This window comes from Triturus cristatus, chromosome 5_2, assembly GCF_964204655.1.
Source record: "Triturus cristatus chromosome 5_2, aTriCri1.1, whole genome shotgun sequence".
Taxonomy (NCBI): Eukaryota; Metazoa; Chordata; class Amphibia; order Caudata; family Salamandridae; genus Triturus; species Triturus cristatus.
This window is the reverse complement of record NC_140588.1, coordinates 514,673,418-514,699,279: the sequence shown is the minus strand read 5'-3', so window position 1 is coordinate 514,699,279 and position 25,862 is coordinate 514,673,418. Positions and strand designations below refer to the sequence as shown.

The window sequence follows — 25,862 nt, the reverse complement described above, 5'->3', positions numbered from 1 at the left end:
TTAAGATGCAAGGTCGTTCTTGGTGCAACATCAACATGAGCGTTGAAACACTTTTATCAACACAAAATACATTCACAAGCAAAAACACATTTCAGTGTAAAATCACACTTGGTGTAGTATTAACAGGTGTGTGAAAGCACTTGAAGGAACAAAGTCATGTTTTGGTGGCAACATAAATGACTGTTTTCTTCAAAAACTTAATCAGGACCTAAAATTACTTTTAAATGCACAATCACTGTTAGTTGCGCCATCAACCTTCGTGAAAAATTAGCAGGAGTGTGGTATCACATTACTTTTAGGAGCGAAGTCGCCGTTAGTGTAGAGTAAGCAGTACTGTGACATCACATCGAGGTGCAAAAGCACCCTTGATACAACAATAGCGGGTGTTGGGATATGCTTTTAGGAGCACAGTCAACATTTAGATGCAGAATCGCAATGAGGCACATAGTGACCTTCGTACAGCATCAACCAGAGCCTGGAAACCCTTTTAGGAAAACATGTTCACCATACGGAACAGCCACTCGAGGGTACAGGGATGGGACGGTTATAGGTTATCTATTCCTGGTAGTGGTGCTCGGATTGGGAAAAGGGACTAATGTACGTTATAATGGAGAGAGCCAGAAGGTGGGGGAGTGCAAGAAGAAACCAGAATAGCTTCATAGCACACCCTTGGCAATTGATGAGCAGTTGCTTAACATAGCGGTTCTTAACCTTTTGACTTCTGTGGAACCTGACAGTCACTCCTGGAAGCTGGGGACCCAACTTAAGCAATGTCTACGGTTCGAACCTAATAATAATGCACAAAAATACAAACAAACAAATTATGAAATGTTTAATTTACTAACATAACCTGTGCAAAAATTGAAGTTGTAATTGGAAGGTTGGAGCGTTTAAAAAATGTGTTTTATTTCTAAAAGAAGACGTGATATGCTACACTCTAGCATATCAATGCATATTCTGTTTTTGTGTGCGCTTACCAGTGCTTCTATTGAGACTATCAATCGTCTACACTAGATTCTGTTTGCTATACTTGTGTTGCTCCCACGAATCTAGAAAAGGATACCAACTAAATGTTTAGACTTGAGTTTAAAATTCCTTCCCATTTGTTTAGCATTATAAAACTTTCGATTTTGCTTTTTAGGTAAAAAGGCTTTTTTAATATACTTAATTACTACATTTTCTAAACAGTTGGTGACCCCTGGGAAGGAGTAATAGACCACAGGTTAGGAACTGCTGGCTTAAAGTACAGACTGTAGATGCACTTTAATGACCAATGGAAATGCGCAACATGCTTGTCAGTTAATACTCAGTGAGCTTGTAAGTCTGTAAAACATAGATCTCTAGAATTCCCAACATCGTGCAGCAATTTCTGTGCATGGTACCTGCTGAACCTGACAGCCAAGTGTATTCTGTTTGTAAGGTGGCTAGTGTCAGCATTTAAATCTTGTTTGCAGTGATTGGTTGGAGGTTTGTGAACAACTGTATTTTACATTAATAATATGTTTCTATTTTGTTTTTTCTGTCTTCCATTAGGGAGTTGATAGAAGTGGGCTGTGAGGATTCAAAACTTGCCTTTAAAATGAAAGGCTATATATCAAATGCCAACTACTCAGTAAAGAGGTGTATATTTTTACTATTCATCAACAGTAAGTATTGATCAGAAGTGAAAAAGACCTTTGTTCCTATATTTAACATCACCTTTAGTCTACTGTATAGCAAAACCAATTTGTTAGCCTGTGTTCTAATAACATGTGTTTCCACTATCTGAGGTACACCCTAGCACACTCAAATTATTGATTCTATTTTTTGCTTCTATCACTCGTTTTATTATCATCCACAGCCAAGAGATGTACTGGCAGCAACCGAGTAACATTGCTAAAACTGCTGTGTAACTATACCATAATCTCATACTTCAAAAATATTTAAGATCTTTTGCTGTTTCACCATATAACACATCTGGAAATTGGGAAGAGCACATTACCAAACCCACCCACACTGCCGGACACCTATTGTACCTGATTTTCTCCTCAATCAGCAATATCACTGTTAGACCTGGCACCATTGGCGTGGGTCTCCCTTCCATTTTCTTGCTGTTGCCTCCTGTGTTTTTGCTATGTTTTGCTGGTCTGCTTTGGCCCCTCTGTTCGGTTGATAAGTAGAGTTTAAGAGTGAGACATTTTTTTTTCTCAGGTAAGCTAAATACCGTTTTCCCATTGTCCATCTGCACAGGAAAATGTATATGTGGAGTTCACTAATTTCCCACCCATGGTACCCTGCACTCCTCCCTCCTCTCTGGACTGATTAAATGGTGGCTGCAGTGCAGACATACTGCTGGCGTGTAACAGGCAAGCCTGTCTGCGCACAGAACCAGGAACCCTGGCTCTCCCCCATACCCTGCAGCGCTTCTCCATGCACTTAACACTGGCCGCCACTTGTGCTGCACTCATGCTCAACACAGAAGGAGCATTTACATGCGCCTCCTGCAGGTTCAAATGAACTCTCCCACACCCTATACCCACCACTCCTGCACCAACAGCAACTCACTTGCTCACGCAAACAGCCACCCTCGTACACAGACCAAACACACCACAGTCGCTTGCATGCTCCTCAATAAACCGCCCCCCCCCCCCGCTCACCAAACATGCTACGGAGATATGTGACCTACTGCACTACCATGCTTCAGACCTGCTCTTTCTCACATGAAACTTGGATGAACCCAACCTTGGTACCAGACATCGCTACAGCAATCCCCACCAGCTATAAGGTTCCTAGGAATGACAGTCAGCACAAGCCCTGAGGTGAAGTCGCCATCATATTCAAAGATATCAGCTGCACCACTTATACGTACACCCCCACCAGCAACATAGAACACCTCACTTTCGGGATATGCATCACAGTCCACTTCTCCCTGGGTGGAATCATCTTGTACAGACCAACAGGACCATGCACTGATTTCACCAGTGACATCACAGACTTCGTTGCAGCCCTCATCATCACTGCCAGCACCTTCATCCTCCTCTTAGACTTCAACCGTCACCTATAAGACCCCACCAACTCAAACTCTATGGCCCTTTTGGAAAAACTCTAAAACCTTGGTCTCACCCAGCACATTACCAAACCCACCCACAATGCCAGACACCTATAGTACCTGGTTTTCTCCTCAATCAGCAATATCACTGTTAGACCTGGCTCCATTGGCGTGGGTCTCCCTTCCATTTTTTGCTGTTGCCTCCTGTGTTTTGGCTGGTCTAGATGCTTTGGGCACGTTGCCACTGCTAATCAGTGCCAAAGTGCAAGTGCTCCCTGTTGTAAATTGTTGTAATGGATTAGTGACTCCATGATGGGCTCTTTGATTTCCTTGTCAGACCCTAGTACAGTGCACCATGTGTGCCCAGGGCCTGTAAATCAAATGCTGCTTGTGGGCTTGCAGCACTGGTTGTGCCACCCACAGAAGCAGCTTGTAAAATATGTCTCAGGCCTGCCATTGCAGAGCCTGTGTGCAGTCTGGAACTGCCATGTCGACTTGGCAAGTGCACCCACTTGCCATTCCCTAAACCTTCCCTTTTCTGCATGTTAGTCACCCCTAAGGTAGGCCCAAGGTACCCCTGTGGGCAGGCTGCATTGTATGTGAAAGGTAGGACATTCCCTGATGTGTGTGGCATGTCCTGATAGTGAATTACAGCCAATTTTGTTTTTAACTATTGCAAGGCTATCTGTTCCCATGGGCCAGAATGGACAGTTTGATTATAACATCTTATAACCTAACTAACCCCGGGAACAAGGTAGAAAAATGAGTTTAGTATGCCTGAACTCAGAATGTTAAAATACATCTTTTAGTGTAGGTAATTTCTACATTCTGTGTTTGAAAATACCCCTTTTAGAAAGTAGGTATTTTCTTGCCTAACCATCCAGTATGCCTCTGCTAGGATGTGTATTCCATGTCTGGTTTGTGGGTGACAGGGGGCTGGAGAGGGCCTTGGCTCCAGCAGTCTGATGGGTCAGGGCTGGGCTGAATAGGACCTGCATTGAATAGAGAGTAGGGGGAGGAGATTTCCTTTCACTTGCCTGAACCTTCATAAAATAGAGAGTAGGGGGAGAAGAATTCCTTTCAGCTACCTGGGCCGGGTCTGCTTTCAACAATGCTGTCTCCACCTCCTCCCAGGAAGCTGCATCAAGGGAGGACAGAACTGGTTTTGGCTGGGTACAGACACTCTCTGCCTTCAAAGAACAAAGGATTTAGTAGTATAAATATTGGGGCCCAGAACTTTAGAACATTTCTGGGAAATCAAGACGAACCTTTGCCAAGGAGAGAAAGCAAGAAAGCTTAAGGAGGAGACTACCCCTGTGCTGTGTGCTGTCTTGGGGTTGGCCTGCAGTGGTTACTTATTGCCAAGGAAAGGAGAAAAGGAACTTTGTGTATACTTTGTCATCTTGAGAAAGATCTCCAAGGGCTTGAAGCTGAGCTTACCTCCTGTTCTGAAGTCTCAGGGACACAAAGACTTTACCACCAGCTCTCCTGAATTTCTTTGCTGGGAATTCTACCTGCAGAGAGGTACCTGCTGCTGTTTGTGGGACCTCTAGAGACTGCGTGTCGCTGGGAGCTGGAAGTGGGATGCAACTAGGAAGAAGCGTGTGGCCGCCGCAGCTGTTGCCATCGCCGAAGAAGCGTGTCGCATCACCGAATAAGCGTGTCACAGGGCCTGTCGCGTCTCAAAAGTTTACTGAGTTCACCGCACGGCCGTCGGGCGTGCATGCATCGCATCCAAGTTGTCGCATCGCATCAAAGACTCCATTTTGTCGCATTGCACTGGATCATCGCATCGAGGCGCCATCTTGTCGCATCGTAACTGGAACTCAGTAAGAAACAGACGCATCACCTCCTCTCCAATAAGCAACCAACGCATCACCTCCCCTGCGCTGCAGTAAGGAACCGACGCATCACCTCCCCCAAAGCAAGGAACCGACGCTTCACCTTCCCTGCGACCCTTTTGTTTGTTTTGCGTGACGCATCCAAGGTACTTTGAGAGTGAAGTGTCATATTTACCATCTACATTGAACTAAGCTATTTCTACCATTTTAAAGTCATATTCTTGATATTGTATTGTGGACTTTTGTCGTTTGGTCTTGTGTTAAGTCTAGTAAAGATTACTTATTTTTCTAAACTGTTGTGGTATCCATTTGTAGTGTTTTCACTGTATTACTGTATGTGTTCACAAATGCTTTACACACTGCCTCTGAGATAAGCCTGTCTGCTCGTGCCAAGCTACCAAGGGGGTGAGCAGGGGTTATTTTGGGAGTGTACCCCTCTTTCCCTGACTAGAAGCAAGGGTCCCTATTTGGACAAAGGTGCAAACCATTGCCAACTAGAAACCCTCATTTCTAACAATCACAGTGACAAACCAGCCACTATGCCCTGGACAGTCCATGCCCTCATTAGTTTTTGTATACTCGTTCGCACTACCACAAAACTACCACCACAGGAATCGCCCGCCACAGCTGAAAAAGCATCTTAGAAGAGGAGTGGGCTTCCACCCTCGCCTAGCACACCAGCAACTCGCCAAAACCCATTAAGAACCTCAACAGCTGGTTCATCGTATGCGCTGGCACCCTGGCTCCCCTCAAGCGCAACCGAACTGCAAACTCCCAACCATAAAGGGGAACTCAGGCTGACAAAACATCACTGCAAGCAAATTGAGAACAAGTAAAGACACCGCAGATGAAGACCACTTCCAATCAGGGTTAAGATGCTGACACTAGCAGATATGAAACACCAAGCGCATAGCTCTTACAAATCGCATCGATACTAGCACTGACAGCAGCAAGGAAATCTTTGCCATCATCAAAGATTTCACTGTACCTCCAGCAATATCACCTTCTCACAAAACCTTTGCAAACAAACTTTCAGAATTCCTCTGTAATATCACCTCTGTGTAGAGCAACATCGACCGTCAACTGGACCTAGTAACCATTGCAACTCAACTTCTCATCATGGTTAATGAACGAACGCTGACCTCGGGCCTACCTTCACCACACGGTATTAGGATATGTGAACATGATTACACAACTTATTGAAGTTTTAACTTGCATCACAGCAGTCTGTAAGTTACTTATGGTTGGGTTTTGCTAAGCGCATTTAGCAATTCACAAGCCACTTCCACCTTGGTCTGTTCTGAAAGATAGCACCTTCAGTACGGCTTGCTGATTTAATATTGCTTTGACGCCAACTCTTGGGAAAAGGTACATTTGTGTTTCAATTCTCATCTTTTCTTTGAAGTCTCAAAGACGTCCGTGTATATTCTGAAGTGGAATTCCTTATTAGTGTAGAACCTCTTTGATTTGATTACTTTAGTTAATATAGATTATTTTATTGTAACTTCTTCAAAATGTACCAGAATTGTATGTGGTTCAAAGACTTATTTGGTTTGCTGAAATGGGATTCTTTGAACCAGAGCTCTGTTCAAGTCACCTTCGAAATCTGCCAGAACATGATTGTTGACTGAGCACCTTCCTCAGGATCTTCTCAAAGATTGCTTGTTTCACCCCAAGGCAGCTGACACTCAGACGCTGTTTAAGCGTTGGAGTTCAGGTGAGGGAAGGTTAGGAAAGGAACTGCGAGGAGGGAGCTCTGTAAAGTAAGAGCCTAGTACCTTTCTACTCAGTCATACAACAAAACTCTGCTTATGCATCTCTTGCGTTATACATGAGCATATGCCTAACAGTTGTTACCCTCTAGTTTAAGCGATTCTGCAAGGAACACAGGTTTACCCTAAAGAACACCCTCTCCTGGTTTACTTGCACCAGAGAATATGGTGCTACGATTCGTCATCTCTTGCAAGAGTCATATTTCAATTAGCGTACAATCACTTCGCCTATTTGTATCATGTGCGTCACAATCACACTCACCTTTTTGTATGATGTGCGTCACAAAACCACTAAATCAAAGAAATGACACTCGGCTTAATTCAACTGCGAGGAGCGAGCGCGCCCGTAAGCCTGAGCGCCATCAATGTATCAGTGCAGGCAGAATTGGCTTATCGCTCAAGACCAATCCGGTCTTACAAAGCTCGAACCTGGTTTCCCGACAACAAAGCAGGAGAAATCACTAGATGTATGCGTCGACGTCACATTGTCAAGAATACAGCGGACGAGGATCAGACCAGCTTCCCAGGAAGTTTCCTGAATAGTGAGCATGTGAGCTTGGGCGGAGCCTCCTCTTATAGACTCGTGCCCTACCCAAGATGACCGCAACCTTCAGCTTCTGGGACTTGAAGTTTCTGTAGGAAAACAAGGCCAACACCATGGCTACAAAGAAAACTAAGGGCAGTTAAGCATGCACGCCTTAATAACACTGCAAATACAAGGGCAATTAAGCATGCACATTCTAACACTGGGATTTCATGCAGCATGATCACCAGCACGCCAACTGGGTGTACATGGATTTTACCACAAGGGAAACCCTGCTCTATACTCTTATGGCAGTACTGTAAGGCTGCTACCAAGGGCAAGGATTTTGCCTGAGCACAGGAGGTGGTGGTTGGGGCGGGCCCTAGACTGCCAACTGCCATGTTAACAATGATGTCTAATAATCAATTTAAGTAGTTCTCTTGTAGATATCGTCTTTGTCCCCTGGTATGCCTTCTAGGTGAAGGTTAGATCTTTATGATGTTTTCTAGGTGGTCTTGTTTTTGTTTGATTCCTTCCCAATGTTCCATTCGTATTGAAACTTTGTTGCAGGGATTCTGCTTATGCACAGAACTATGCACAGGAAACCAGGACCTCAGTGAATTGGGGTGTACCAAAAACTCACCTCAGAACCCAGAACCCCTTATCCGACCAGCATCCGTGTCCCATTCGTTATCCGAGTTTTATCTCGGCGGTCCCAATGTATAGACAACCCAGAACAAGCGACTTAGGGTATTCTCAGGAATGGTGGGAATCAGAAATACCTGTTCGTAATTATTCTCATATCAGTCCACAACAGAATAAACAGAGACACGGTAAAGTTTAAAGAGTTTATTTTATAAACCTCGTGTCCTAAGATGCAGTACTTTGGCTAACATAAGCAGACAAATGATTAAGATCAAAACCATCAGCATAGTTACAATACCATAGAAAATGAAAGGAGTAATCATACTAAAATGACAGTGGCTGTCAGCCACCTTCCTTTCGCTAGTAAACTAATATTATTATTATTAGACTAATAAAAGGTCTCTAGGCTTGAATGGGGAACCCCATACCGTAAAGATCAGCTTAGTGGAATCACATCACAGGATCAGCTAGACTCTGCTCCTGGGAAAGCTCTTCTTCCGAATGTGTGCAAAACATGCAGCACTGCAATATTAAAAGCACTCGACTTTCAGGTATTTGCAGCTGCGTGCGTGTTATGGCTAAATAGTGGGCCGATCAACCTGAACCCAGCAACATGCACCGTCTAGCGACCCAGACTGTTTCTTTACACAATGTTCAGTCCAAGGTCGCTGCTCACTGTTAGGGATGTGAACAACAGACAGTTCTCATGTGAAGCAAAGGCGAGCAAGCATTTCTCAATTAATAACATGTAACTACAGTGTCGTGTGCAAAAGCAGCAAAAGCGGCAAGATGGCTTTCCAACATCTAATGCGATTGTGCTAACTTAGCATTGTACGTATATAAACCGCAGTCTTCACTACAACTTGAGTTTGTGATTCATGGTGTGAGTCTTTAAAAGTGGAATAAGGTGGTAGTCTTTAAGACTAGAACAGCATCCCTGTATCTATCAAGACTGACCCAAACGTAACGGTGCGCAAACCAGTAGAAATACCACACATTCACATACAAGTTCTGACACTTGTTCCATTTCGGTGAAGCAATTGATGCAGAGTTACATGTAAAAAATCTGCATTTCAGTTTTAGTTACTTAACTATGGACAGGGTCTTGGTCATGCTTACTTCATTGTGCTTGAAAATTTTCAGCTGTTATAATCTCTTGCTGTCTTCCAGAGGATCCTCCTCAATACGTATAAACACTGACTAGACCTGCACATGCGCCGAATCCTGTAGCACGTCAGCAAAATATATATATAAACATGTTTATATGTACACCCAGTGGCGGCCGGCATGGATCAGAGGTAGAGGGTGCGGGGGCTGGAGGGGAGGAGGATGCGGGGAAAAGCAGGTATGAGAAAGTAAAATAAAAATGTAAATTTTCGCCACTTCCTCGCTGCATCTCTCCTCCATAGCCCTCCCTCGCTCGGCCACAGGAAGCACACCCAGGCTCTGTCGGCCAGCAGCGTTGTGATTTGTCTGAGCGCTGTGTTTTAGCGCTCGCTGACTGGAGCCCTGGGTATGTTCTCCACATAGGCTGCGATGTAGTCTGCATGGAGAACATGCGAAGTGTTGCGAGAGGGCCGGACAAGCAGTCATTGTGCACTTAGGAGGATGCTGCCTACCACTCCTCCCATGCCCCTGCCCCCGACCCCTCATGCAAAGCAGCGTAAGGAGAGAATACAATTTTATTTTCCCTTTGTTTCACTGCAAAAAAGCTGTCGGGCGATGCTCCTCCGCCTAAGTGGAGGAACCGCCACTGTATTAACCTGCGCAATAATTCTCTGTACAAAGGTGTGCCATAATAATTACGGTTCACATGTTTACAGCCTATAAAAAGGCCAAAAATGTCATTGAATTTTCATAGTTAAGAAAATCGAATTAAATAAAATAGTCACTAAATAACTATAAGTGATTAGAGAAAATCTTTCACAAACCTTTTTTTTTTTTAAATGGAAAGGGAATGACGATCTATGTTAACGGATAGACTGCAACGCAAATGCATAGTCGAACTTGCACTGTTTAACCTGTTGCATGCGTCGGACAGCCTCCGACGTCACGGTGAGCGTGTGCGGAGGACGGCCAGGGGCCGTCCGATTTGCACATGCGTGGAATTCGCCCGCACAGCGGGGGAATTCCAGCCGCGCCCAAAGGGTTTAGACTCTCACACTTGATTGTGGGTAAACCTGTCCTGTAATACTGCCGCTTGTCAAACTGTTAACTTTGTAAATGGCATTCACCTTATATTCTTCTTTGTGATCTGTGATGCCCAATAATGTTGACTAACTGCACAAATGCCCAATAAGAAATTATTGAAAAAGATTTATAAAAAAAAGAAGAGTATCATTTCTAAAGTCAATTTGTACTCGAATACAAGGAACAAGTTTATGTAGAGGATATGTTTTTTTCTGATATTGAAAATTTACCCTGTCCGCAAGAGGCAGTGTTTGACTGTGTTGGGAGCAGGGGAAACCTCTATTATTCTAGTTCCTATTAACAGGCTGCACATGAGGATGTTGTTCAAGTGTAGTAAATCTTATTGTCACCATGCAGCAGTCATCTGGAAGGACAGGGTTGTCATCACAAAAAGGGTTCAGGATTCATTGAGTTGGTGAATCACACGAGGGACTGTCATAACAGCCATGATTTTCCCAAAAAATAAATAAATTAGAAGAACAAGTAGGGATTGCTGCATCTGTTGGGACACATCTGAGAGAGTTGATAGCAGAAGGCTCTATTTGAACATCAGATTGAGCTCTGCATATGAAGACATTTACTCACATTTATTCTGGGTCAACAGGTAGTGATTCGAATGACCAACATGACCAAACATATAAAGCAGGGGAAACTTAGATCTTTGACATTGTCCAAACGTTCTATCATATAAGACAGCTTACTACTGTTCATGTCACGGGGGCATCATGTAAAGCAGTGGTAGCAGCATATTGTGTTTTTATTTTTCTAGTCTGACCAGAACTTTTACTGTGTCAGACAGTCTACTGACTCCTTGTATAAAGTTCTGCTATCAGTTGAGGCCCAAACCCTGGTGCAGATATCTGTCTGTACATATCAAAGTGAGTATGTGCGGTGAGCCTGAGACACGTGAATGGTAGTAGGCCTCCTTGTGTGAGAGCCAGTGATTGGCTAGAATGTCATGGGGAGCAAAAAACCGATGGATTTAGGCCCAGATCTCTGTACTGTGGTGAATGTATGACATTGTTCTGCATTCCGTTCTTCAATTGTTGTTTTTTCATTTGTCAACCCGAGTGGGACGGGTATGCCTAGACGTGGGTCCCGTGCTCTCCATGCCACTGGAATCAAGCTATCCTGCATTCTGTCCATCAATTTTTGTGGTTGCAGCATGGCACAGGATAAGGATAGCTCCTCAGACAGTGGAAGTATATTACCTACAATCCAGTGGCTGCAGCATGGAGACCCAGACACTGAATAGAGGAGTATGGAGACCGGGCTACCTTTTGGAATTTCCATGAAATCTTCAGCCAGCTTGAGGGCCTCGTACAGTCAGGATACCAAGTGTCTGGGAGAGCCCATATCCAGAACTACCTCAAGCGTGTGGGACACCTTTGGAGTATTCAGGAAGTTTCCGGCAATTTGGCAAATTGTAGAAACTGCCCTGGCCTATTGGAAAATATTCTTGCGCTTCCTGGAATGTAATGCACTGATCTCCTGGGTATAGATCTCCCAGTGTATCACACCCTCCCTCTCTCCACCGCGCCATCGTCATTTTCCTGCAGATGTCCTTGAAGGGCCCTAGCCACCATATCAACAGTTGCAGAGGGTAAGGGGGGTCTGCGCAGTAGCACTTTAATCATCCTCTCTCATGCCCTCACTACCAGTCGAACCACATGTAGGCTCTGTTTATCTAGTTGTGGACCTGCCATTAAACAGATCGGCAAATGTTCCTCTTTGAAAGCACCCGCCAGCAGGCCCTTTTCCCAATTATTGCCCTCTGCTCACCAGATGGCGGCATGTTGAATTTGTGATGCTAGACAATATAATTCCAGGTCTGGAAGTTCCAGCCGTCCTCCATCAAAATCTCTTTTCAAGATATGCTGTCCCACACTACTTCTCTTGCCTGTCCAGGACAAAGCGATCAAAAGACTATTTAGCCGCTTAAGTGTTCCTGGGTATCTTGCATTGTTCATTTTGCAATGCGTACAGACATCGGGGAACAACCTTTTTAGCAATTACTATTCTACCGACAGCGCAAGTTTGTTCCAAAAAGCCACCAAACCGTGAAAGTGCATCACCCACCCTAGTTAGGTCTCGCTGAGCCCCAGCGCTTGCGCTGGCTCGGAGAGACATTTTGTATCTGGGAATTTTCAAGTGCTGCCTGTGGCCTAAAGCTTGAGTGCACGCGAGCGTGCACGCGCGCAGCCGGCAATCACTGATGCGCGCGCATCACTCGCATGCCGTCCCGTCCTAGCGATCGCGATCACTTTCGCTTTGATCGCGATCGTATTACTTTCGCTTTCACGGCCGCGCGGCCGTTACTTTCACGGCCGCGCGGCCAATGCTTGTTTCTTTTGCCACCATCTCCTCTGCTGCTACCCTTCACTGTTTTTTTTTTATTAACCACCCCACCTCAACAGGCTCCTCTATTGCTCTGCTAACCCCTTCACTCTCATCACCGTCTGTCAAGGGCACTGACTTTCTAACCCAACTCACACCCCCATTCTTCCTTGTTCCTTCGCCCCTCCATGTCCCATGTATTTTTTAGAGTGTAATATTATGAGGGCCTGCAATCGCATTTTACTATTAAAACATTTATTTCTCTAAAGGCTGTTCTTTTTGTACCTTTTATTTTTTTGTATTTTACAACTGCAAGATTGGCATGCGCCAGCTTGAAGCGGTAAGTTTAAAGAAAATGGCTGCTGCGTAATGATGTATGCATGTGTATACATTATTACAAAATGCACTGCAACAATTTTTTTTGTTGCCAATGCTGTTTAGCATTGGCAATAAACATTTAATTTCTTTTTCTAATGGGGCGAGACCTATTAACAATGCCAATGCTTGCTTCAACCTAAATGTTCATTCCTCACACACACCCTTTGCCCCTCAGACCTTGTCCTCCCCGTTCTCCCTCCTTCACCCATTCGTCTAACTGCATTCTCAGCTAGGTGCCCATTCACGCCTATTTTCTCTTCCTTCTTTCCTCCCCTACCTTTCTCTCTTCTTTCTTCGTCACTTTTTCTGTCCGTCTGTTCTTTGCATTTCCTCTCCCTTCCGCTTCTCCTTTTTCATAACGGAACATCTCTTTCCGCTCTCTCTGGTGGTCTTCAACTTGTCTCCATGTTGTTAAGCGTCTCCCTCCCTTTGATCCTCTTTCATCTTCTTCTCCTATCCATGTATGTCTGCACCTTGTTTATTTTCGTTCTCTCCGTCTCCTGCTCTCCTTCTTTTCCCCTCACCTCATCTCCTACCTGTCCCCTCTTCACCCTAGCCCTATTTGCCCTTCCACGCCTCTCCATCCCTTGTACACCTGCTCCCTAGATTACATTCCCGTCTTCTCTCCCCATTGCTTAACCTCCTTCCACGTCTTTCTTTTCCCCCAATGCTTCCCGCGTTCTCTCCCTCTTGTCATACCCTCCTACATTTCCTCCCATAGGCCCTCCTTTCCCCAAACGTCTACCAGTCTTACCTTAGCTTACCCTCGTTTTCTTCCTTTGTAATTCCTCCTTTCTTCCACCACTATTTCTCTCACCTAATTTCCTGCGTTCTCTCCCTCCCTCTTCCCATCAATTCGCCTTAAGCCATTTATTTAACCTCTCACTGCTCCTTTCTCTCCCTCGCGCCTCTTCTCTCGCCTCCCACATACCTGGCGCCTGTTCTTTTATCACCCCCTCTCTCTTTCTACCACCCCATACCTCCTGTTTCTCTCCCTTACTCTCTTTCGCTCCGTTTCTCGCGTCTCCCCCTCGTTTATCCTCTCCTTCCTCCTTCTCTCACCTCTTCTAATACCTTTCCCTGCTCACCCCCCTTTGCGCTCACATTTTGCTTTTTCACAGAAGCGTTTGATTCCCATTTTAGCCCGGGAAGAGCAGAGAGGCCCGCTGCCTTTGAAGGTGGCGCTGTATGCGGCCCTCGGAAGGAATCCATGAGCCGGACGAGGGGTGGGGGGTGGGGAGAGGGGGTTGGGCTCGGGTGGTGTATGAGAGGTGGCTGGATGGAGGCAGTGTGGAGGGGGGCCTGCCAGCGTCGCATCACAAAGGAAGCTCACCTTTCCCTCTGCCTCAGAAGATAAAGCGCTCATTAAGTGACATTTTAACAACAGGAAAAGATTATTAAAAAGCGCGCGGAACAAATGGCGACATCACGGAGCAGCTGCTTTGAAAAGAACGCCCTCCGCGGGGAGGTTGTCTAAGCAAATATCGGGCATGTTGTTATTCAACATTCACTGAAAACAGGAGCCTCACACATATGGTGATGCGGTGTTTTTTAGGAAGGGAGGGGGTTCTGGGAGATTGTGTCATTCTTGTGTTCACACAGAGGCGGTGCAGGGCGGCAGGATTGCAAGCTTCCCTCAAGCACACAGAACCATAGGTAGAGCCCAGGCAGCAGCAGTGCAAGCTTCTCTTAAGCGCACAGAACCATAGGTAGAGCCTAGGCAGCAGCAATGCAAGCTTCCCTCAAGCGCACAGAACCATAGGTAGAGCCCAGGCGGCAGCAGTGCAAGCTTCCCTCAAGCGCACAGAACCATAGGTAGAGCCAAGGCAGAAGCAGTGCAAGCTTCCCTCAAGCGCACAGAACCATAGGTAGAGCCCAGGCGGCAGCAGTGCAAGCTTCTCTCAAGCGCACAGAACCATAGGTAGAGCCCAGGCGGCAGGATTGCAAGCTTCCCTCAAGCGCACAGAACCATAGGAAGAGCCCAGGCAGCAGCAGTGCAAGCTTCCCTCAAGCGCACAGAACCATAGGTAGAGCCCAGGCAGAAGCAGTGCAAGCTTCCCTCAAGCGTACAGAACCATAGGTAGAGCCCAGGCAGCAGCAGTGCAAGCTTCCCTCAAGCACACAGAACCATAGGTAGAGCCCAGGCAGCAGCAGCGCAAGCTTCCCTCAAGCGCACAGAACCATAGGTAGAGCCCAGGCAGCAGCAGTGCAAGCTTCTCTCAAGCGCACAGCACCATGGGTAGAGCCCAGTCGGCAGGATTGCAAGCTTCCCTCAAGCGCACAGAACCATAGGTAGAGCCCAGGCAGCAGCAGTGCAAGCTGCCCTCAAGCGCACAGAACCATAGATAGAGCCCAGGCAGAAGCAGTGCAAGCTTCCCTCAAGTGTACATAACCGTAGGTAGAGCCCAGGCAGCAGCAGTGCAAGCTTCCCTCAAGCACACAGAACCATAGGTAGAGCCCAGGCAGCAGCAGTGCAAGCTTCTATAGCTCGTAGACCAGGGTACAGGTGTATTGTTATGCAACATTATTATATATGTGGGCGTTGAAGCGCTTGCCTTCATGGATGGCATGCTACGCTGTGTAAGGTGTGTAGTTCCTGATTTGATCCTATGTAGGAAGTGTTTCCATATCGTGTGTGATGACCACCGAGGTGCAGGTAACGTGTTATGGGATGCAGCGCTTAGCAATGTGAAGGATGAAGAAGCGTGAGAGAGAGCGGCATAGTTTGGGCAGAGGTGAAGCATTCTTTCACAGATATAGAGGTCCTTGACATACACAAAGAACAAATATATCGCAGGGCAGGGGCGGCTCCTCCGTTTGAGTGGAGGAGCGTTGCAGTGTCAGGACGGGGCAGGGCCTGCTGAGCGGCAGCAGGGAGGAGTGGTGGGAAGAGGGCTGCCTGTGCACTGTTTAAAGTGCTCATGTCTCTTTGGCCGGCCCTCTTGCGACGGCCAGCCAAATATGCACACTTTAAGCCTCACAACCCAGCTGGCTTAAGGCAGCTGGGTTGAGAACAAGTGCAGGTCTCCTGCGTGCTGCGCAGGGCACAAGTCCCAAAAAAATAAGTGGGGGGACCGACCAAGTAAGACAATATGCAAATGACCTCATGACGCTACGACGTAGCACTATCAAATAAATAAAATAGTGCTATTTAAATTATTTGTGTAAATACTGGGACAGACTAACCCATCTGACAGTCCTATAGTGTCTGCATTTATATACAGGGACAGAACAAAGGCAAAAGCATGCCTCTCTTGAGTACCTGTGAAGAGAAGGCAAGTTGTGTGCCTTTATTTCCCTTTTTGGCATTTACATTTAAATGTAAGGTTCCAGGCATCCCCCAATCAGCATATACAAAAGGAGGCAGGATGTCCCCTTAACTTCGGCCCAGCAGGAGGTGAAAAATTGCTCCCTCGCTGCCTGCACGTTGCTGCTGGGAATGGAAAGCAGGAAACGTGCAGGTGCTGCTGAACGTGTCCCGGTGTCTGTAAACACCGGGACAAGTTAAGCATATTTCTCTGGGGCCCAACTTTTTAGCAGGGGGGACAGCGTCCTCCCTGTGAAAAGAGTGGGGGGGATGGTGTGTACCTGCGTGTACCCCCGCCTCAAGCCCTGGTGCTGCAGAGCACCGAGATACGTCGCTCCCACCAACCAGGGCGCTGCTTTCATGCTGCATGTGAGCAGCACCAGGATTGGCGGGGGAGTTTGCTGGTGCCCGCACTGCAGTCGTTAGAAGAGGTCCAGAGCAGAGGACTTGTGAGGTAAGTTTTTAATGTTTAATTTTGTTTGTGCGCATGCCCTCCTCTCCTCCCCTTAGATGTCAGCCGCCACTTTTGCTGGGTCAAGTTTCCTTCTCACTTTGTGTTTTAAAGGGGCATACAGGAGAATTGCAAGCTCCCCACACACTGAACGGGTGCAGGCAGCAACAGCAGCACATGCTGCCCACCACCCTCACGCATACTCGGGTAAAGCACAGGCCAGAGCTCTCACGTTTCTTTGCACTCTGGACTTGTTGCCCTGTTTTTATAATTGGACAAATAGTTCGACAAATTCAAGAATGTAATACACCTGGACCAGCTATGCCACTCATACATTGACTTGGAGTAGCAGTGCATCCTTTGCCTGCACACACTGAATAGATACTGAGCTCCTGGCAGTCCCCAAACTTTCCTTCGCACACTAAACATGCAGAGTACTGGTAAATTAGTGCAAACCTTCTCTCACGCACAGACAGACAGACAGACAGACAGACAGACAGACAGACAGACAGACAGACACACACACACACACACACCCCTCCCCCCCCCTAAAGCATGCTTAAACTGCTCTCAACCTGTCACAAATGTTCAAAGGTGTAGAGGTAACTGTGTTGGCAATGACTGGAAGATGAACCCGACAGGGCAAAAATAATTCTGTGAGGCAGAGTCCGGCATCTCAGCCTCACATATCAGTGCCCCATGCTGGATTCGTTTTCACGGATCAGCTGATGGTCTACGCTGCACACCGGGGCAAATGCTCATGTCCTGAAAAGGGCTGGAGGTTGAGCGTGTAAAAGTTGGCCAACTATGGCTGAAACCTCTGGTGGTCAGAAAAGGTAAAGCTTTTGGGAAACCCCCTTTTTAGGTCTGGCCTGACCCAGCGCATGCGCTGGTCAAGCGAGACTTATTGAGAGTGCTCCAAAAAGTGCCACCAGGCCAGCCTAGAGCTACAGTGCATGTGCGCGGGCGCGTGCGCTTGACCGCGATTACTTTCACTTTCGCATCCGCACGGCTGCTTTGATGTTTGATTGCGATCATTTTCACTTTCGCGGGGCATAGCCAATAGGTCTAGCTTTTGGGACCTTATAAGTATTTAGTTATGCAACTGTTGCATGACTAAACACTTATAAGGTCCCAAAGGCGAGACCTATTGGCTATGCCAATGCTTGTTTATATTGCTGTCTGTCGAGTTCAAAACTTGTATGCCCAGATAGCGAACCTGTCCTTTTTCCATCTCAGCCTCATCACTGGTAGTGTTTCTTACAAGTTGTCAGCCAAATCGGCCAGTGGAAAGGCCGATGACTTGTCAGGGTTCACCTTCAAGCCAGAAATACTTTCAAATTTTCCTAGCTCGTGCAGCATTCATGGCCCCCCCCATCTCAGGCCGCCGTAAATCCAGGAGTGCGTCATCTGCGTAGAGTGAGACTGTTTGCACTGTGGCTCCTATCTGGACCTCCCACTCTCTCAACGTAATGTGCAAATGATACGCCAAAGGCTCCATGGCAATGCAAATAAGAGAGCCAAGAGGGGGCATCCTTGTCTGGTACTCCAAAATATACCCACTGTACTGAACCCGAGCCACTGGCCCAGTGTATAACAGTTTTACCCACCCTAAAAACTTTGGGCCAAATGTTAGCTTGGTGAGAACTGCTGCTAGTAATCTTGCCATGAAACTTCTGAGCTCTGCCTTTTCACTTTACAAATTAATATATTAAAATGTGAACCCAAAGCAGTGCACAGATTTGTGGTACCAGTAGCCTGTTTTTCATCAACGTTTTATTCATATTAAATGATATGCCGTGTGACCCTCTGTTAATAAATCTCTTTGCAGGTAGATTGGTTGAGTCCAGTGCCCTGCGTAAAGCTATTGAAACTGTGTATGCTGCTTATCTGCCAAAGAACACCCATCCATTCTTATATCTGAGGTGACTATACCCTATGCTGCATATGTTTGAAGCGTCTTATATTATAATTTTGACTTTGCCAATTAAGAATTTCCTTTCTAATTCTTTCCAGCCTTGAAATTGCCCCTCATAATGTAGATGTGAATGTGCACCCTACAAAACATGAAGTGCACTTCCTTCATGAAGACAGCGTCATAGAACATGTACAGCAGCACATTGAGAGCAAACTGCTTGGCTCCAACTCCTCCCGCATGTATTTCACTCAGGTGAGAAATTGCTGTTTAAAGTTAGTGTAGTGTGCTCTATAATCATGTTTTGCAGGGCGCTGAGGTGTCAGTTAGCATGAGGGTCAGTCATGGAAAAAAAGATGCTTCTGATAAATACCTCTCACTGCAGATAACACACTTTGTGAATCTTTCCAAGCACCAGACTGGATCTGGAAACTGTTGCAAAGTACAGGTTTCAAGTCGTGTTGCAACTCTGGCAAGCCTGTGGTGTCTCAAAATTGTGAGACAGATGCTCTCTGATATACCAGAAGGCCTAAATGAGCAAAGTCAATCCAAATTCATGTTCATTGCTCCATTGAGCAGTGAATCAAAGACGATAGACAATTATGGACAAAACTGTTTTTTTCTCATTGGCTTATCTGCCACTCCAATTCTTAAATAGAATTTGTTTCTTCACTTATATCATCTCCCTCTGGGACATGGCAAGCGAGATTTTGGTAGCTTTACGTGAAGACTTCTAAAATTAATTTCCAGAGTTGAAGTGTGTTTGAAGTCTGCCCTAACCCCACCGATTGTGTTGGCCAGGTACTATCTCACAGTGGCAATTGTTTCCAGATCGGATTTGGTTGGTGTGGAGTTTTTCGTCAGTGATGGCACTTCATTGAGTTTCACCGAGTGTCCGCCAGAGCCCCCATGGCAGCCTGTCTGGTTTCTCTCCTCCACTTATTTAAACTTGCCCACAACACCTTCTGCCAACCCCTTAACCCAAAGCATAACCCAAAACCTACCACCAGGCTCCAGGCATGTAGTGTAGCATGAAAGCTTAGCGGCTGGGTATAGGAAGGGGCGGATATGCGATGATCCCCTGATTTGTTTTCTTCTTCTTTTTGTGCAATTTTATATACGAAAAGGTGCTGAAGAGGTGAATAAGAGCACCAGTTACATTACACAATCACACATTTCTTGTAGGCATGGGGATACAAAATGATGTACCCAAAATCACAGGATGTTGAGACGATGCCAAGACTCGAATCTGCTTTCCCAGTTTCAAAGTCAACAGCTCTGCCCTTTGCGCCACATCCTCTTTCTGCTGTCTTGCCTCCTTGGTGGAACGTCTGTCGTTAATATACTTCAGTTCCTTCTGGGTTCAGCCTCTCCTTCTCTTGCTTTCACTTCTGAGCTCTCTTGCATCCTCTGCTTTTCTCCAGATTAGTCAGCACTGGGGGAAGTCTCCGGTCCAGTTTCCTGTAGGTTCCTGATGGTCTGTACATAGGCCATTCCTAAAGCTTAGATTGGGGCGGGGTCAAACTCGACTCTCCGGTGTTGCAGCTGCATTGGAGCCAGATTTCGGGACCTTCAAGTCTGTTATGTCTCAGGGGTTGGAGAGGGGGCCCCTGTTACCATAGTTGTGTCACACAAGACTCTCAGATCTGTAGATCTCCAGTGGCACAAAGGTTTCTGCGTCTGTTTCCTACTTTCTAGGGGTGCCCTGTGACTCTCCCATTCATGCTTCCTTCATCTCTCTGGGGTTACCCGTACTTACCTTTGTTCTGTAGTGAGTTATTGGCGGTCATATTCCCTCTGATCTTTTCCCCACTCCTGAGGCTGCCCCCTCCGTTGCTCACAGTACGCAGGCTGCTCTGGAGCTTTGCGCCACTAGCAGGACAGGACAGGGGATCACTGGTTCAGGCAGATCCTTCGCACTTCCAGAGTGCTCCCTCGCCCTGTAGTTAGTGTGCCCAGTGTCTGTTCCTAAAAGGAGCCTTTGAATTCATGTGTGGCTCCTGTGACGAACGCTGGTAGCCTCTGCTGCTGGCTCTCTGGCATCCACCAAACTCTATTGTCTCAAAGCATCAGGTCGATGGCTGCAGGTATGTTGGATATTACGCAGATTTTGGAGGTTAATTGGCAGGGATGCTAGATTCACATGCTGGGTGCCATCCTAATACCTCTCCCCCAACCCCCCCCCACCACCTCCTATAGTAAGACATTGTTGAAGGGCACAATACTAAAGGAATTTTTCAAAAGTAAATATTTCAGAATTGCTGAGATTAAACAGACCATCAAAGATCAGCACGGCAGTAAAACCCCATGTCCCAACATCTTTCAATCTAATATTTAAAAACACAATTGCTAACCAAACTGTATGACCACGTTTACCTTTTCAATTTGTTTGAGGATGCTAGGGTCTCTTATCTTGTTATGCGAGTAAAGATATAAATGGTTGAATTAGCTTTATGGACGTCAACTCTCTGACACATGTTATGGCAGTCTAATTGTGTTGTTAAAAAAATGGAAAGTTTATATATCCCAACAAAGGCTGCAAGGTTCAGTCTTGAGCACCATTTTGGTGTACCGGTTATTGCAGGTTATGGTGAAATACGTTTGGGTGTGGCATTGTTAGGCTGCCACCCCCATGTTAGCGCGCTGTAGCTTCTGCCTCTGTTTCTGTCAGCTGGGTAAAGTCAGGAGAAACCAGGTCCTTTGGACTATTTATAATTGTTTAACAACATTTACTGGCTTCTCTAAGGATTCTCTTTAACATGAAACTGTCTAGCTCTGTTACGGTACACCTCGTTGTCCTCAGTCAGACCTCTGGTTTACAGCCTCTATTCATTTAAATCCTCATTGTGGGATGCAGGATCTCTTGGGACAGTCCCTTTTCTAGTTCTCTGAATCACCGTAGTGGGAAATTCTTCACTTTCATATAGAAACAGTACGCCCAAAAAGCAGACATTAGCGATTCATAAAGCATTCTCCATGTGTTCTCTTTGGAATTCAATATGTATCAGACTTGAAATTGTGCAAGGCTTGAACTCCCCAAATGCATTCTTAGCTTATTTAATGTCTGTTACTGAAGATTACAGTTTAGAAACTCTTGTTAGAACTACTTGCAGATCACCCTCTATCTCAATCACGTATCTATCCAGTGAAATTGTTGCTTCGTCAATAGAAGTCACTTTTTCTTCTAAGCTGGAAATTGTTAGTTTTCTTGCAGAGCCTGTAAATTTAGATATTCCTTCTGAGATGGGCATCCATTTTGGCGTTAGTGTTCTTTCTCTGTTGCGTCTTGTCTATCTGTTGCTGTGGCCTCAATTGTGAAGAGAGGAAAGTCCTCTGATTCATCCCTTTGCCATCCTTTGGAGGCTCTGTGTTGGAGAGTTCACTATGTATTGGAAGTGTAATGGTTATCTTAACTACTTTGTGCTTGGGCATCACAGAACCACCTAGCCAACAGTTATTCCGTGGTTATTCCTGTTAGAATGCGTATTTAGGCAGTGGATTTCACAAGCCCCGTTTGCCTCCTTCCTAGCTGACCTCTGTGAAACAGCTCGCGTCAGCATAAAAGGCATTGTCAGGGTGCTCTGACTCACAAACCGCTCTTTTTTCCTGTAGTCCAGATCACATCATTGACTTTGTGAGGGGCTCTCATTGAGTCCCATTGCCTGGGTCCAATCCGCTCCTGGCTAGACTTTCATATAGGCAGCCTGGACACGGCATCAGTAACATTTTGATAAACTCCATGACATCTTAATTGCGCCTGATTTTCAGCAAGATCAATGGATGCATTTTCTCTCAATTTGTGACCAGTTAGTGTTTCCCTAGTAGTTGTTTGAATGGCTGGCTTACACTATACTGTGTCAACACAAGGATCATGGCAGAGAATACGGTATTCTCTCCAAAAGAATTGTCTCAATGCACATGTGTGTCCATATAGTGTTCAACCTGTCACAGATCACTTGATGCAGAAAAACACTATGCCTGCTCCTCAGGATTAACTCTACTCATTCTTTTTTGTGCACATGTTCAGATCTCTGGAGACTATAAAAGGAGAACTCCATCGAACAAATACTGCACAACTCTTGCATGGTGGAAGCTCTCACTCGTCTCGCCAGTGGATCAGCGTTTGCAGAAATCTTTGTTCTTGCTGCTTTCATTTTATTTATTTTTTGTACTCCATTAATCATGTTAGTCTTTTCCTTCCTCACTTAATCTTGTTAACTTTAGCCTATATATTTATTTCCTCAATACTACTCCTACTGGCAAAACTGTCCTCAACTTCCTAGTGCACTTGTTAAAGCTCAGTGACCATATTTTACGATTTTCAACAGTAAACTAATCTGTACTGCAATATTCTGCTTTACCAACTGGAGGTGATCCAGTCCAGGGCTCAGATATCAGGAGTATTCCACACTACTATACATCGTTCGGCTAGCTTCAACCAAGGTTCTGACATTGGGAGATCTTCTGTTTGTGTTTAAGGCTGCCATCATCAATGGGCTATGACATCCTGCATGTTGATATCAAGAGGTGCACTTAGGCTGGGAGTGGTGAAGGTATCTTTTGTATTGTCCATAGATTAATATTTTATTATGAGCATAAATGTCTTTCTCAAATATTTTGGACCAAAGAAAGTGGTGACAATCAGACAGTATACCAGTGTTGGGAGCAAGTTCATTAAGAAGAGTGTACCTTTCTTGCCTGCAAGGTCCTTTCCCCAATACAAGAATAGGAGTAGTGTCGGAGACTACAACTAGCAGCAGGGACAGAATTTCTCTATGTCCTATCCCGTTGCAGGTGCTGCCAAGCTGCTTTAGTTTACCCTTTTCCAGTCACAAGGGACAGTTAGGGGAAGAGTTTTTGTTTATCCGCTATGGACGCCTTTATGTTGGAACAATGTGTTCTTCAATTTGTTCAAGTTGGTCTTCCTCTGTAATCCACTCACCTGATAATTCTCCCAATTGTGTCTCAGGTGTTGTTGGGTGATGCCACTATCCTGTGATCAGAGGTTCAGCCTTTCATCACCAAGCATGTGATGAACGTGGTACCCAAAGCAGAGAGCAGCACCGGTGTTACTCCTGTTATATCCTAGTTTCAAGGAAGGACAGGGATTTGAATTCTGTCTTTGACTGCATGCTGCTAAACACCTTACTGAGGAAGGACAGGTTCAAAATGCTGATGTTGGCCCAGGACCTGTCAGCCTTATACCCTGGAGACTAGATGGCCCCGAAATGCACCAGTCCAGCAGCCACTCTCACAATGCCTGCAGGCCACAGTGTTATTGCTGTCCACCCGGGGCATTTTTATCAATGTACTGAAGTCTCGCTTACAGTCCATACAGTCTATAAACATCATGAGGATCATCCTTGACACCGTGGTTTAAAGGACATTTGCACCTCAGTGGTGAGTCCAGGACATTTGTACTATGAACCCAATGTTTTGGGCTCGAATCCTCAATGGCTGTAAGGCTTCTTGGTTATCTGGCCTTATGCAGCCTTTTAGTGCCTTGTGCTCAATCAAATAATCAATCAATCAAACATTTATAGAGCGCGCTACTCACCGTGAGGGTCTAAAGGTGCTGAGGGGGGGTGGGGCAAGAGCTGCTACTGTTCGAACAACCAGGTCTTGAGAAGTCTCCTGAAGGTCAGCAGGTCCTGGGTCTGTCTCAGGTGGATAGAGAGGGTGTTCCATGTCTTGGTGGCGAGGTGGGAAAAGGATCTGCCGCCGGTGGTTGTTCGGTGGATTTGTGGAACGGCAGCAAAGTCAGCGGAGCGGAGCTGGCGGTTGGGGGTGTAGAAGGTGAGTCGCTTGTTGAGGTATGCTGGTCCGGCGTCGTGGAGTGCTTTGTGAGCATGGGTGAAGAGCTTGAAGGTGATCCTCTTGTTGAATGGAGCCAGTGCAGGTCCCTCAGGTGGGCAGTGATGTGGCTGGAGATGTCAAGGATGAGGCTTGCGGAGGCGTTCTGCATGCGTTGGAGTCTATTCTGGAATTTGGCTGTGGTTCCTGCTTTGCCGTAGTCCAGCCTGCTGGTGACGAGGGCCTGGGTGACCGTCCTTCTGGTTCCGGTGGGGATCCATCTGTAGATCTTGGGAAGCATATGGAGGGTGGTGAAGCAGGAGGAGGAGACGATGTTGACTTGCTGGGTCATTGCCAGAGATGAGACCAGGATGAACCCCAGGTTGCGTGCGTGGTCGGTGGGTGTCAGCGCGGTTCCCAGCGAGGCCGGCCACCAGGAGTCGGCCCAGGCGGAGGGGGTGGAGCTGAGGATGATGACCTCCGTCTTGTCCGAGTTCAGTTTCAGGCGACTGCTCTTCATCCATTCGGCGACGGCCTTCATTCCTTCGTGGAAGTTGGTTTTGGCGGTGGCAGTGTCTTTGGTGAGGGAGAGGATCAGCTGGGTGTTGTCGGCATATGAGATGTTGTTGGGGTTGTGTGATCGGACGATGTTGGCGAACGGTGTCATGTAGACGTTGAAGAAGGTCGGGCTGAGGGATGATCCTTGGGGTACGCCGCAGGTGATCTTGGTGGCTTCGGATCTGAATGGAGGGAGGCGGACTCTCTGGGTTCTGTCAGTGAGGAAGGAGGTGGTCCAGTCCAGGCCACTGTCACGGATCCCTGCGTTGTAGAGGCGTGTGCGTAGGGTGTGGTGGCAGACGGTGTCGAAGGCGTCCGAGAGGTCCAGGAGGATAAGGGCCACGTTTTCGCCACTGTCCAGCAGGGCCCTGATGTCGGTGGCGGCGATTAAGGTGGTTTCGGTGCTGTGGTTGCTGCGGAATTCGAATTGGGACGAATCCAAGGTGTTGTTCTATTCGAGGAATCGGGTCAGTTGTCTGTTGACGATCTTCTCGATGACTTTCGCCGGGAACGGGAGCAGGGAGATGGGCCGGAAGTTCTTGAGGTCCTTTGGGTCTGCCTTGGGTTTCTTGAGTAGGGCGTTGATCTCTGTGTGTTTCAAGCTTTCCGGGAAAGTGGCGGTCTCGAATGAATGCGGTCGGTGTTACTGGGAGGCGCTGAGACTAGGGTGTCGGTGGCTGTCGGGGGGGGGGGGAGGGGGGGGGGGGTTTGGGTGTTGAAGCTGCCGTGGATGTCTATGATCTTGCGGTGGAAGAAGGTGGCTAGAGAGTCGCAGAGGTCTTGTGACGGCGGGATGTCGTTTGAGCTGGAGAGGGGGTAAGCGAGTTCCTTCATGATGTTGAAGAGCTCTTCGCTGTTGTGTGCGTTGTTGTCAATGCGTTCCTTGAAGGAGGTCCTTTTGGTGGTTTGGATGAGTTGGTGGTGCCTGCGGCTGGCGTTCTTGAGGGCTGCATGGTTGTCCGGTGTTGCTCGTGGCACAATTTTTTCTCTAGTCTTCGGCAGGCCTGCTTGGATGCCTGGAGGACGGCGGTGAACCAGGTGGCCCTTCTGTCAGTGCGTCTGTTTGAGGGTTTCTTGATCGGGGTGAGATTGTTGGCGCAATCGTTGATCCATTGCCTGAGGTT

General features: G+C 46.6%; 1 protein-coding gene across 3 annotated transcripts in view; it reads left to right on the top strand.

The window, feature by feature from the left end:
- Positions 1-25,862, top strand: part of MLH1 (mutL homolog 1) — a 388,689-nt gene that overhangs the window by 166,788 nt on the left and 196,039 nt on the right. For all 3 annotated transcript variants that reach the window (XM_085607539.1, XM_085607537.1, XM_085607538.1), the window contains 3 exons: positions 1,534-1,646; positions 18,304-18,397; positions 18,489-18,642. In XM_085607539.1, the coding sequence (XP_085463665.1) occupies positions 1,534-1,646; positions 18,304-18,397; positions 18,489-18,642 (361 nt within the window). The remainder of the gene's footprint in view (positions 1-1,533; positions 1,647-18,303; positions 18,398-18,488; positions 18,643-25,862) is intronic.